This window comes from Contarinia nasturtii, unplaced genomic scaffold (genome assembly GCF_009176525.2).
Source record: "Contarinia nasturtii isolate CC-2019 unplaced genomic scaffold, AAFC_CNas_1.1 Cnas_scaffold_187, whole genome shotgun sequence".
Classification (NCBI taxonomy): Eukaryota; Metazoa; Arthropoda; class Insecta; order Diptera; family Cecidomyiidae; genus Contarinia; species Contarinia nasturtii.
In genome coordinates, this window is record NW_022197544.1 from 9541809 (window position 1) to 9556829 (window position 15021).

Below are 15021 nucleotides of genomic sequence, written 5' to 3' on the forward strand. Positions count from 1 at the left end.
TACATTGATGAGCTAAAAAAAAAAAAAAGGTCTTCAAAATTCATGAGAAACCCTAGCATATTCGAATAATTTTCGCGAAAAAAAATTTCTCATCCAAATTATCCAATCCCCCCCCACCCCCCCCCCCCCCTTCGCACATTACTGATTTATACAGTGTATCCGAGTCAGATGAAATTTGGCAAAGAAGCATTTTAAAAATTGGTCCAAAAACTGAGCGACCGATCGGCACAAATTATAAAAGGAAGTATAGGATGCAAATTACAAATGATATCCATAAATTGGTTTATATCAAGTGTTTTCGTAAGGTTGGTAAATGCACAAAAGTGCTGATACACTGGAAATACATCACCCAGTTTTGACTGTAGTTAGTGAAAAATTCTTAACTAAGCGATTAAATAAATGCACCCCCTTTGAATGCGAATCATATTTCCTGTCGAAGTTGAGAATAATGTATTACGAAAAAAAAAAAAAATTATCGCATTTGAAAAGAGAAAAAAAATGTTAGGCATTAATCAGACATCGAACATGAGCACATGAACAGTGGCACACAAATGGTTTAATATGTACCTAATAATAATTAATAATAATAAAAAAGAAATTTTGTTATTTTCTGTGTGACGTGTTGAACAACACTGTACAATTTGAGTTCGAAGAATGCTAGTGTTTGCGTAGATTGTTTGCTATTGTTGGTTTTAAAAGAGGGTGTTTTATTTTGAGCATATGAGTGGGTACTTGACGCTTCTATATAATGTGCAATGTGGTTGTGATTTTTCCCGGTTATTATCCCAACTTCATAACGTTGCCATTCGTTTCGAATACAAATGCAACAATCATTTTACTAGAGAATGTGTATATATTTTCCAAGCAGTGCAATCTACGCTCGTATAGCTAGCATAAAAACGCATTTTTTTTTGAACAGATGTTTCCCCTTGGGCATCTTTTTATTCTAAACGAATGAACATACAGGACCGTAGGCTCTCACCGGTAAACTATACATATGTACGTGTACTAACAACAATACGAACCCAAATAAAATTACTGATACGATGCCGCCCCATTTACATACAACAACAAAAACCAACTGAATAAGAGAGAGAGAGAGAGAGAGAGAGAGAGAGAGAGAGTTGTTTTTGCTAACAATAAGATCCTTCGCACCACAATGGACAAATCGAACATTACGCAAGTCGTTTTGCTCACATTATCATATTACAATACTATTGTACGTTCAGATGCATTACATCGACAGGCGATTCACAAGAGAAGTACATCTCATTGTTTTGACTTTATGCATTGGTAATTTTTTCATATGGATCTTATTCAACTCTTCGGTATTATTTGATGTCAAATTTAAAGTAGTCTTTGTCACATATTCGCTCAATATTTTTTTAATGACAGAAATATTTCATTTATAAAGAGCAATTTTATCCGAATTAGAAATGAAACAAAAATTGAGTTACTATAATAGATTTCAATTGTTTCTGACCACAAATTTTATCGAGATGTACGTGAGGTGAAAAGTAGCTGATAGTATGAGCAGAATAATTTTCAAATTTTGTACATTTCAATATTTTTTTTTAACGAAAAATAAACGAATGTATGCATCTGAAGATATATATGTATATGTATAAAGAGAAATCAGTTGAAATCAGTTGAATGAATGTTCTATGAACGTGTAGTAAAAGATGGAATGAAATATGAATAAGCGTGCATTGAAAGCGAGTTTTGGAGAGGAAAGATTATCGATTACGTAAAATGTATGACGCCGGATTTTCGATGTATCATTGATCCTAGATATTTCGCTTAATAAAAATAAATTGACTGGCTTATTCGAACGGTACATCGGAGATTACACCGCAGGTCACATTTGGATGAAAATAGGCATTTAACTGGGATACACTCACACACACATTCACTTACCAATCTCTTAAGAATTATATGTTTGTCCCAGAAAAAGATTTGGCATGTAAAAAATAATTTGCAAAATGAAACATCGTTTAACAACAGATGCTATATGTTAATGTGTGTGAGTGCTACAAAAAGAGACTGATATTCATTTATATATGTGATCGAATGCAACAATATGAAGAACAAAAGTCTTAATGACTCTAAAAATATATTATAGTTAAAAAATTTGGTTCCGGATATTATGTTAAGAATTATTTTCAATATATTTTACTTTTCATCTGAAGATGTCATAGATCTGGACTATCTGTAAAAATGTTTTTTTCCTTTTTTGCTTATTGATAAGATGCTATCTTAAGATTACTAGACTTTCAATTCCATGTTCTTGGTTGCAAAGAATCTTGAAAATATATGATATTGAACTGCCGAAAAAGTAAAAATAATATACTAGTATATTGATTATTGAAATCTGTACATCAGCACTCATGTTTAATACAATCAAATTTAGGAAATAAAAATCAATAATTCATTTATAACTGATGCATTTTTATTCTCTCTTTTTTTTTTCGACTTTGGTGATGATAACACACTCAACTCTTACAAAAGCGAAGTATTTTATTTTTCATGGTCAGATTGAGATTGAAATGAAACGGAATGAAATATTCATTGGAACATCGAATACATTTCAAAAAGCCATCAATTGATATTGGCATAGTAAAGTTGCGGGCTGTGTGGTAATTTGAAATCATTGTTTTATATATGTTGTCCACGCGCCTAAAGTCCATACTATCTCTTTCTCTCTCTCTCTCCCTCTCTGTGTATATTGGCCTCTACCGGTTTTATTTACATATTTTGTGATTATTGTCCTTTTTGTCGGTGGCATTATATTCGATTGTGAGTGCGTACACAACTTAGATTCAATTTTTCTTTGATCATTCGTATGTTAGCATCATCTGGCAATCGCTCTCTCGCTCTCTTTGGCGGAACATCATTCATATTTGAAAAGCCTGACACACGCAAACACGGATACGAGCTCCTGTCACTGCACTGACTACATTTAATGTCAGTTACACACAAAAATAGCAAAACGCTGTACATTGAGTAAAAGACACGTTTATACAATTGCCGACACATAGCTAGGCCATTGCAATATTTATACGTGATCATTTTTTTTTTCTTCTTCATCTTCTTTTCAATTTTTTTTTATATCTTTGGCTTTGCTTGTGTTCCGTGTGTGTTGTGCTGCACAGAACTATTTATTTTATTCAATTTTTATGGTATGATGTTTATTGGCGGTGTGTTTTTACTCCTCATTTGGATGATGGTTATTATTGCTTATTTTCTCCCGGTTCACTGTTAATTTTTGCTATTCCATTGGCGTGTAAACAATGAACCATGACGACCATAAAAACAAATCTTTGTTTAAGTAAAAGTTATCCATATTTACGATTGTAACTTCAAATGACAAACAAGCACTACTTATCTAGTTTACCGAACTTTTCACATTTTCGCGATCGTTGAAAATCCAATTCACTTCACCGCGATCAATAATTCTGCAGCTTGTAATTTTATTTTTAGTTTTTTAGCAACAACAAAAAAAATCGAGAAGAGAAAATATTGTGTTCTTTCCACAAGACGCATTGAAACATTGTATATTTGCAAATAATGGAAGTAGCAAATTTTCTCATTCGAATTCTTGAAACGAAAAAAATAAAAAATAACGACAAATAGAAATAATGATGAACTCATGTGTGTCATTGCGAGTGATGAAAGAATAGATGATGTGTAGGCAGCACACCGCGTCAAACCAACTGTACGTTTGAGCATGTATGTCCATCTGCAGAGCTGAAGCAGTTCGTGCTGTCATATGGTTTAAATCAATAACAAATACCTCAAACGCAACTTTTTCATTGTTCTGAAGATAAGTGGGCAGTGATTCAAATATGTATTTATTAATTTATTTAAATATGCAGGCGAAAAGCAATAACATTCAATAGAAAATAGCAAATGGCAAGTAAGCCTTTAGCTACCATCGTTTCATTGTATTACACTTCTATCTTACATATAATATATGAAAAAATGCACATCGTTCTTTATCGCTAATAAATTATTCCACAAAAATCAAAGTGAAACGTTGCGCGTGTCGGACACACGAGGCAATTAATGGACACGACGATGATAAAGCAAAAGTAATACTCAATAAATACGTATTGTGCTTTTACGCATTTTGCAACACATACCACTTCACACATGATCAAGTAAATTGAATGTTTGTGGTTTTATTCATGAAGTCGGAAGAAGAAAAAAATCCACAATTAAATTATAAAAATTAATATCATTTTCATCTGCACCATTTTCCATTAATTTTAAATGACTCTTATAAGATGAATTAAGAGCAATGAAGCGAACAATAAAAAGAATGCGATGACATACTTCAACGCAAAAAAACATTCATGTCTGACAATTGAAATCATATCAATCGCGACCACAAACTTTGTTTAACTCACAGGTGTATTTGAACATTAAATGCATACGTGCTGAACAGAGGAGGAAATCCAACAAATAATCACAGCATATTCGTTTAATTGACAATCAAATCATAGAAAATCACTATCGTGATAGACTTTCTCTTGTGTGGAATGAGCTACCGAACAACAAAAAAAAATCAATACACGTATTCATTTCGACGCATGATACAATTACTTTGTGGAACGAACATATTGAAACTTTTATACGCTCAAATTGAACAAAATTTCCTTAATAGTACGAAAGGTTTTTTTAGTGCACTACGTTTTTATATCTTTGACTTTTCTTTCTCATTGTAGCACACCCATATACGTATGGGATGTATTCCCTGCAAACAAAACGTTCCATTGAATCAATTGTCGCAAACGTTTACACAAACACATTATCGCTGTTGTGAATTAGAGTCACGCAGAACATTTAAAGAACTGTCCGACTACGAGAAATATTAAAATTTTCACCCGGGTGTATATACATATATATATAGCAATAGTAGCTTGTCAGCGAGCATACTATAAGGATGAATGACACGGAGGATACTTCGTTACAGATTCATGTATCTCAATGTTCTCCGTTTGATTGTTGACTTTCTGTGAATTTTTGCTTCAATCTTCCTGTTGTTGTTTTTTTTGTCACTGTCGTCGCTGGTGCCGCTGATGTGTTGTTGTCGCTGCTTTCACATTGTTCGCCTTTATTCAGCTTATTAATACAAGTAAAGCGTATTATTTACGGCTGCTACTGTACATGCTTCTTCAGCTCTACGTTCATGCGACATAGACTATTAATTGGATTTATTTACGCGGTTCAATGTTAAAGAATAATTGGAACCAATTGAATTTAATGCCAATTTTGTCATCTTATTGTTATAATAGAGGACACATGATTAGATGGTAAAATTTTGGTTTTTACCCATTGCCATTCTCATTAGCATGGTAAATTAGTAGAATTTATTTTTGTATTTCTGCAAAATCAACGTTTTTAAGCATTTTACGAAAAACTCATTCATTGCTTTTCAAAAGCTTTACGCACACCGTTTGTTTTTGTTCAGAATGTAACGAATATATTTACTCATTTTTGATTTTTAACCATAATTATTCTATAGAAATAGTTGAAGACAATCGGGACTGTTACAAACGACAGTTAAGTATGTATATGTGTTGTTATAAAATTAAATCTTCTTGGACCCCGATAACTTTATGTTTATTTAAAAAAAAGTCTCAAAATACTCTCGTTTTTATCGATGAAATAACTTTCTAGCACAAAATTCAGTATCAGTTCTGAGTTCTGACATGTTTCCGTACATAAATTTTGAATTGTTGTGAATGCAAACGTATTACGTAAATGAACAAGCAATTGTAAAAGAAAAAAAAACCATTTGATTCCCCTCTTCTCATATTTTATTTGGTTGGAAAAAAAGAGTGAAGAAAGTTTCTACACATGTTCTGCTGTTATCCTCACTTTTGACTTAATTCTTCAGCATTTGTGTTTTTTTTTTATATATATACGTGTGTTATGCTGTATATACGCAAGGTAACGAATAGGGTGTTCAATTGACTTTTGCTTCAACAAACGACTTTACACCACAATGTATTAAGTTATTTAAAAAAAAAATCGGAAATGTGTAATAATCGTCACCCTGTACATAGGTACATAAAAAAATCATACATGGATGTGTACATATCCATGACAACACTATGTTTGGTACTTATCTGAGGGTGGTAAAATGACAATGAAAATAGAACATTGTTAACCATGTTAACGTGGAGCAACGCGGAAAATGCATATAAATAAAATATTTGGAGCCATTCAGACAATACACATTACGAGAGCAACAGTAGCATCTGAAAACATCGATTGTAATGTATCGATGTTGTTGAATCACCTTTGAATTCAATAAATTAATAGTCCAAATATCGGTCTTTTCGCATATCTACACATTTGTCGCATTGATATTAATGGAGATTTCTGGCAATTAACCTGACTTGACTTTACGAATAAGATTGTGATTAAGCTTGTTCACAACCATGGATTTTTGATTCAATATCGTATAAGACGTTGACTTTGTTTTAAAATATTTTTGTCATTCCTTTTTTTTGGGTACTTTATCGGCGTTCTGTTGCCTAAATGAGAAAATTAAATCTTTTTATCAACGCCACTTATCAAAGCTTCAATTTTTTGCTGACCCACAATTTTTTCTACCGAAGTGAATTTTTCTGAAAAGTTGTTTCTTCGATACAACTCACGTCCATCAGATGTTGAAAACTATTTCATAGAAAGGATTCAGATGCAATGAAGGCATACATTCTGACCAGAGGTCAAACTTCACCTCCCGTCGAAGTTAATTGCTCCAAAAAAATAAACATCGAATCCTCCGGTATCACAGAACGATATGTCTTTACTTGTGTATGATTGGTATTTATTTGATAATTTTATTTGAATTTTAAACGGTGACATTTATTGAATTTGAGCTATCTTCTGCAATATATTCCTTATACGCCAGTTTTTTTTATGGCATTCCAAACTAAAATCAGAATATTCGCAAATGGATACCATTTACTAATGCGTAGACCTTACATACACACACACATAACCACTCGCAGACATACTGACAAAAGCACAAGACAGTTCGTAGACAAGAATTACAGAGCATAGTAGCATTTGAAGTTTCAATTCAAGATAGTATTTGAACGATATTCACTCACATATCTATATACAATCGGATTTTTATTTGCACATAGATCGACAGAGATACATAACAAAAAAAAATAAGGGTGGCTTTGGGATTTCGCCATGCTGTTGGGATTCGGAACCAAAATATCGACTGTAAGACACTAAAAAAGCAGTCAATCGTCAAGTCAGCTGAATTAAATTGGTGTAGTATATAAGCGGCAAAACGCCAATATCATTGTACCGATTTTCTCCCGCTTCGTATGTTGCTGTTGATTCTATATTATTTTTTTTCGTTCCTTTCCAACTCTACGTCTCTCTTTCTGCTGGTTTTTCGTGGGGGATTCGAAGATTCATTACGAATGAAGTATCCGTTGTGTGAATCATGCATTTCCATATAGTATATAAAGTGTTACGTTATATATGTATATATTGTGTGTATTGTACGTCACGAAGGCAAAAGGCATCTCAATCCGCGTGGTTTGGCATTTTCAAGAACAACAAAGCAAAAGCATAAGTAATAGAGACGAGTGAAAATTCAGAATACATAATACATGGCCCCTTATTATTATTGTTATTATTTTCTTTCTTTTTGTTTTGTATATCTGTATGTATATGATTGTGCGTGTGTATTTTTAGCTTTTTTTACTTCTTTGTATAGCACCAGCAGAGTGTCCTTTTCTTATTGTGATTCGTGTGTATCTTTAACTTTTGCAAGACATACAAAAAAGGAACGAAACAAAAACTATCCGATTTTTCTACATCCACATTATTTTGACATTTATTTTGAATTAAATTTTTTTTCTGCGTTCCATTCGCCATGACTTTTCAGGCGCTTTTCACTTGTGTTTCAAATATATACAATATATTGGATCTATGGCATTTTTGTCGACAGCAATCTAACAAGGCTGCTCGCTTCTCTTTTGTTTGATTTTTGATTTTACTTTCTAATCGGTAGCTTTTCATCTGTGTGTATGTATTTCAATTTGTGTGCATGTAAAAATGCTGTATTATTATATTTTTTTCTTCTCTCATCGTTCGCGCACGCTTCTTCTACAACTCTTGAAATAATGATTATAATAGAATGTCTGTATCTTCAAATACACTCCATTTTTATTGAGAATCGATTCACGAAAAAAAAAATTCGATAGAAAATTGGTTATTATGGTGCGACCATACACACATATGGATGCGAACGCAAGAAAATAACAGTCAAGGAATTTATTATGTTATATTTTCCCCTTTCGTTTTCTTACAATGCAAACCGAAAAAGGACGACAACAATTTTATCCAACGTTTTGATTTATTTTATTTGCCTTTTCTTCGTGGTTGTACAACAAGTATAGCATTTTTTACGGACTTTCTCATTTTACTTTCGATTTTCGTTTCTCTCTTATTTTATGATTTTACAACACCTTCATGTTCAGTGACTTTTCGTTTTGTTTCATGTTCCCGTATCATTTATTTGAATTTCGATTCATTGCCGTCAAATGTGTTAAATCAAATTGTCATGATCTCAATTCCACATTATCATATTTCACTTTAATCTCATAGCATAACTTTTTTTCCAGCTTAAACACATCATCAAGCACTTGATGTACATTTCATAACATTCATCAAAAATCGATGCTAATGTGCAAACAAAAGACAAACACATTTGGTACCACAAGTTCTTCATACGATTTAAATTAATTTTATTTTACATACCTATCTATAATCACTGGATCTGACGGCGTTTCGTTTCGGTTTCCGCAGCTTTTCTTGTCACAACATCGACTATCAAGAAATAAAGATAAATAAAAAAAATTGAAATCTTCGATTTTGCTTCGATTACATTTAGTTTCTATTTGAAAAAAAAAACCGAAAGTGTAAAAATATAACTCTTGTCCAGAAGGCTCTTCCAATGTTTCTCATTCTCTCATGCATTGCGTTATTGTTAACACATGTGCAGTACAAGTTTGAAAGAAACCTTTCCAAATTAAAATTGAAAGTGCCTTAGTAACTAATATGTATGAAATAAAGTTTTTAGCTTATTATTTATTTGACCACTTAAGGTCCATTCTATGAAATATTATAGTACATACCTGCACATGACTTCATGAGTTAGTAAAACTCTACACATTTCTGGATTTTTGTCTTGTCCTTCGTAAATAATGGCCTGTAATAAACATATTGGTGAATAAACCAGTGAAAGTTTTTTTTTGCTAAGAATTGTTGGCCATCTTTTGTTGTGAAATCTGTGTACTTCGTTATGAACATCAATTTGAATTGATTATTTTACGTTTAACAGTGAAGTATTTTAATTTTTGAAATTAAAATATTTGTAGGTTCATCTGTATCTTTTCAAATATCTAATAAGATGGATTTTATTCTATTTCTATTTAAATAACCACAAAATTAATAAGAAAGATAATTCTTATGTTGCATCACTGATTCTATTTCTGGTTGATCATTTTAAACGTATGGCATCTATAATAAGCTACTCTTACACACAAAACCGAGTATCACTTGCGTTGTATATTGACAATGTATTTGAACGCGACTCGATTTAAGAAGCGCCATCTCTTTCTCGCCAGATTCTCATATATTTTTTCTTGCAAACAAAATTGCAAAATTGTATAAATTGAATAAGTTTTGCAATAGTATAATAACGAAAATAATTAATAGAATTTATTATAAACAACAAAATTGAAAAAACACACAAATATTTTATATTATATGATTCTCGTGTTATGAGGTAGCTTTGCTTTGCTTTGTAGAAAATATGTATTTGTCAAACATTGATATCTGTCAAAAGAAACGACGTAAACAACATGAAGTGAATATTTTTCTGGTGAACTATCGGTATTATTGTGATTATTGCAAATAAAAAATTAAAAATGTTGTTCTTTTTTTTCAAAAAATCTTTGCGCAAATCTGCGATTACATCGAGAACTGATCACAAGACATGCTAATTACTTGAATCAAATTTTGTTTTTCTCTCGAATTTTTTTTTCATCTCTTAGTCAAATCATAAATTTACATTGACATTACGGAAAGACAAATGTGACATCATCAAATTATCATCGGAATATCGAAATCATTGTTATTTAAGTATAGCAGCGAATTTGCGTACAAAATAAAAAGTGAGTTCAGTGAGTTACAAATTTTCCATTTCAAAGGAAATAAATTTCATTCTCGTGAATACCAATAATTTTCTATAATGTATTGGATTGCCGGGTTTGCCAATCAAATAGAGAGTTTTGCTGAAAAAAAAAATCATATTGGGTGCATTACAAGCGTTGAAAAAAAATAAATAAATTGGTCTTTATTAATGTTAATAATGTCAATGAAAAATTATTGATTTGACTAAGAGATGAAGAAAGAAATCGAGAGAAAAACAAAATTAGATTCAAGTAATTAGCATGTCTTGTGTTCAGTTCTAGATGCAATCGCAGATTTGCGCAAAGATTTTTTGAAAAAAAATAACAACATTTTTAATTTTTTATTTACAATAATCACAATAATACCTATAGTTCACCAGAAAAATATTCACTTCGTGTTGTTTACGTTGTTTCTTTTGACAGATATCAATGTTTGACAAATATATAAACGAATACCCAAGTGTGTAAAGTTTCCCTTTGGTTTGCATTGGGACTCAGAGATGGCGCTCGCAAAATCCGATCGCCTTGAAAGCCCACTGTAAGTGAGAGTAGCACAAAACCCAGTCAAATCCGATTTTAATTTTACATACATTAAAAATAAAATAAAATAACAAAACGGGTGACCGCTATGAACCCTAAATAAAGTTGCATGGGGTTAGTTACAAGTAGCGGTAAAAATGCAATGGAAAAAAAATGAATGATAAATCTCAGATGCGCAACAAAACATCAATTATGAACAAAATAAGAAGATTATTGTCAATATTTTCATAGCAAGTAGAAAGAGATAGTCAACGTGATATCGTGTTGCAGTTGCACATCTGGCTTGATTTACGCACCAAAATAATGATGAAAAAATGTACAAACCGAGCAGAAAACAATCGAATGGCTTATCATATTTTCAATAACCATTTTCAACTAGTAGCTTGTTAGTAGCAACTTGTCGTGGCAACGAAGGAAAAAACCAGAAAAAAAACTCTCACACACACATAATATTGGCCTTTCAAAATTATAATCGAAATGTAAGTAATAGCGATAGCGGTAATCCTGAGCCTGTGTATGAGCGTTTCCATCATTCTTGTCTTACTACTTTTATATTACGATTATGAAAACAATTCCTCGTTATTATTGGAATTAAATGTTTATATTTGTGCATATGGTCGGGCTGTAAATGCATTTTGCGCTCCCTTTCCCCTTAGCAACCACACTCATATGTTCTGATTTTCGGTTGGTACTCGTATCATTCAAACCAATTCGTTTTTGTGTGTGAGTGTGTATGTGTGTGTATGTGGCTATTGTATTTTTTACCCAAACATGATAATGTTTGTAATTATTTAAAAGTTAAGAAAGAGAGAGAGAGAGAGAGAGAGAGAGAGAGAGAGAGAGAGCAGAAAAGTGACAAAATCTTACAAATAATATTACCACAATTCAAGTATTTAATGAAGTCAAATACAGTACCGCCACATAGGACACTCGTTTATGTTTCAGTGTAGTCACTAATAGAGGCCAAATGTATAAAATTCAAAATTTTAATGAATTTTTTCAATAAATTTTATAATTTGATAAACCTTGATTTAATGAATATGACTTTATTTTATTTTCTCTTCCATCGTCTTCAATGTTCTTTTTGCTCTTCTGCATAACTTTTTTTTGTGTTTGCATAGCAAAATTACACAATGTACATTGTACACATAAAAGATTTAATATTTTTAGTGTGTGGAAAATTGACTTTTACAACATTAAAGCTGTATAACTCTCTTTATATTAGCAGTATTTGCAGCAGCAGCAATACCAATAACAACAACTACATCGAATGCACGCTCATAATGTATATTCAATTACTCGCATTCATCTATACATAACAAGCAATGAAGACAAATACATACATTTGAGATTTGATTGTTTAAACAAGTAATACGATCGTAGACATAGGTGCACAACACATATACCACTTATATGCTGTCGAATAATTATATTGCGGTACTTTGCGATGCACAATCACGCGTGCTACTCATTTTCGAAGCATTGCATTAAAAATGTTATCGACAAAACTGCATCCACGTGTCGTTGGTGGTCACGTGATCTACTAATTGTATTTAAATATTTAAATTTAATCAAACTGATTGGCCTTTATGGGTACGAGGGGCGTTTGTGGGAGTGTTGCCTTGTTTGTTGTAAATGTGTTATGGGAATAAAAAAAAAAGCGAAGAGAAAAATATGCGTGTTTTACAAGTTTGACTATTTCTCCCGCAATATCCGATTGCATTTTCAAACTAATAATTTTTTTTCTCTCTGTTCCAAAATTTGTTCGTCTTCATGGTTTGATGTTTATGAGTCACGAAGTGCATATGGCATGCCTTGTTATATAGACCGATACATTTCAGCATCGTTTGTCAACAACGTATGCACCGTGTCCGTACACATAATGGAAAAATAGATACTCTATTTAATAACAAACAATAAAATGTGAGCAATGACGATAATCGTTTTCTATTAACCTTCGAATCACTTTTAGTGTTCTCTTTATTGTTTGACGTGTGGATTGTACTTTCGTTACCATTATAATGGCGATTGATTATTTCAAACAAGCCGAATATTGCGTTAAACATATATTTTTCTACATGCTACGACAACGCCATCTCTGTTTCCCCATGTGTGTAGAGTATGTTCAATTGTTCAATATTGACAAATCATTCAAACGGGTCAATTTTGTACCGCAAAAATAGCTGTCATCGTGAAAATATGTCAACAATATTATTCGTGTGACGTTTTCATATAAAACATATAGCGCATTACTCGGTTATTTCAAACATTGACTAGAAGTTTAATTGGTTATAAAACAACTTAAACCATTTTTTAGATAAACAGGTACTTTCAATGTAAGAATTTTCCAAATTCTGTGCATTAAATTGAATATTTTACTTTCAGTTCAGTACAAATTAATGGTAAAGAATATATTTTTTTAATTGAAATGCATCGTTTTGAGTTTGTTCTTCTTCTTTTGTTTTTTCAAAAAAAGGTTACGAATTGGTTTTATGAAATCCTGTTTACATGGTATAGTATCATGATAGCTTTGCTAATATTTACCGAATATGAATAATGTTTGTTTACGTATATTTCCTACGAATAGTTTAATGCTTGTGATTATTATCCTTAAATATTTGTTTTCTATTCAAATCAAGAAAAAAAAGTTCAAGTTCAAAATCATTTACTGGCCAAAAATGACTAGGAAGAATTGAAATGAATGTAGTCGACTTTGCGCTAAAACTAATTTAATATTACTATGTTGGTTAGAAATAATTTGGCTTCTATTCCAAACCAAAATCGAAATGCTGTTGGATTTAATAAACAATCGACAAGTACAATAGATTTAGCTCAACGAATGAAACGAATACCATCAAAAAGCAACCTTTACGAATCGCATTGATGGTAAAATGCACACGCATTTTGTGTGTGCGTTATATGCCACAGTCAACCATACCAAGTCAATACGTCGACTGTATTATTTTCCGATTAGAAATGTGTACCAACATTTCTAATGAAGTAAAATGTGAGGGGGAACTCACTGCTCTCTTCGTATAATTTATAGGTATGGACATATGAACAACCGATTCGTGCGATCCTGTTATGAAAACTGAAGATCTTAATCAATTATTTCCTACTAAACATTGTATAATTTGCTTTAGTTGTGCTTTTTACTGTATAATACACATTCTTACCCAGTTTTACGTACATTTTGATACAGCAAGAGAATTGATGCAGTGTTTGAATAAAATATTTTGCAAACTTCAGATAGTGATGAGGATTTCTTTTGATATGGCAGGTAACATTCGAGAGTATGCCATCGTGGTGCATTTTGAATTAAAAATATTCTAAATAAATTTGTCAAAATGGTGAAAGAATTATAGTATTGCTTCCTTCCCCTTTCATTGTAAACACGCAAAACTTATTCCTGCCCATTATTTGCAATGAATGGACTGTACTCCGGCACAGCAGTTGAAAATCAAATAAAAATGTTACACCGATATCAAAAAAGGAAAGAGCAAACATCATCTTGTAAGGGCGAGTGCGTGTGCCATCATACGTATACGTACACATTTAATGTCGTTTGCTTTTATTGTATTCCTGTTATGCTGTGTTTATCTAAAGTACTCAAAAATCTATTTGATCTCTCCTGTTTTACTTCGTCAAGTTGATTTTGTGATTCTTTTTAGTTTTGTTTCAGTGATGCGCGCGCCCGACTGCACTACTATGCACACCAAATAAAATGACAACAGCAACAATAACAATGGATTTTGATATGAATGAAGAAGCAAAAAAAAAAACACCCCACTCGATGTGTATAAAAACTGAGTAATATATGCGTTGTGTAGAAAATTGAGTTAATGCGTCACCATATGTCTAAAAAAAAATAACACCAGCAATAGATGAATAGAGAAATTTCGAAACGAATCAATATTTTTAACGCATACAAACGAGAAGTCGTTAGTCAAGTGACAAGTTTAGGTTTTTTTTTTCAATTTCAGATTAGTTTTCAATTATTTGGCAAAAGTGGCTATATGTTTTTTTTTCTCGAATGTCACTTTGCACTTGCGAATGCGAGATTCTCTTGAATGTTTTAAGTTGCTCGTCTTGGTTTCGGTAATTCGTCGATGTGACCTTCTGGTCGAAACAAGTACATTTGTTCAAACTGATTGCTGTTTATCGTTTGTAACATGATACGAAATGGAACATGTGTTCTTTTTATTATATCCTAATCAGGCCTTGTTCAATTTGTTAGCATATACTG

At 32.0% G+C, this 15021-nt stretch overlaps 1 protein-coding gene across 7 annotated transcripts in view; it reads right to left on the minus strand.

The window, feature by feature from the left end:
- The window catches only part of LOC116336743 (transcription factor collier), a 32738-nt gene that overhangs the window by 8826 nt on the left and 8891 nt on the right, over window positions 1-15021 (minus strand). For all 7 annotated transcript variants that reach the window (XM_031760850.1, XM_031760848.1, XM_031760847.1 and 4 more), the window contains exons 5-6: window positions 9177-9250; window positions 8800-8868 (exon numbers count right to left, since the gene is read on the minus strand). In XM_031760850.1, coding sequence (XP_031616710.1) covers window positions 8800-8868; window positions 9177-9250 — 143 coding nt within the window. The remainder of the gene's footprint in view (window positions 1-8799; window positions 8869-9176; window positions 9251-15021) is intronic.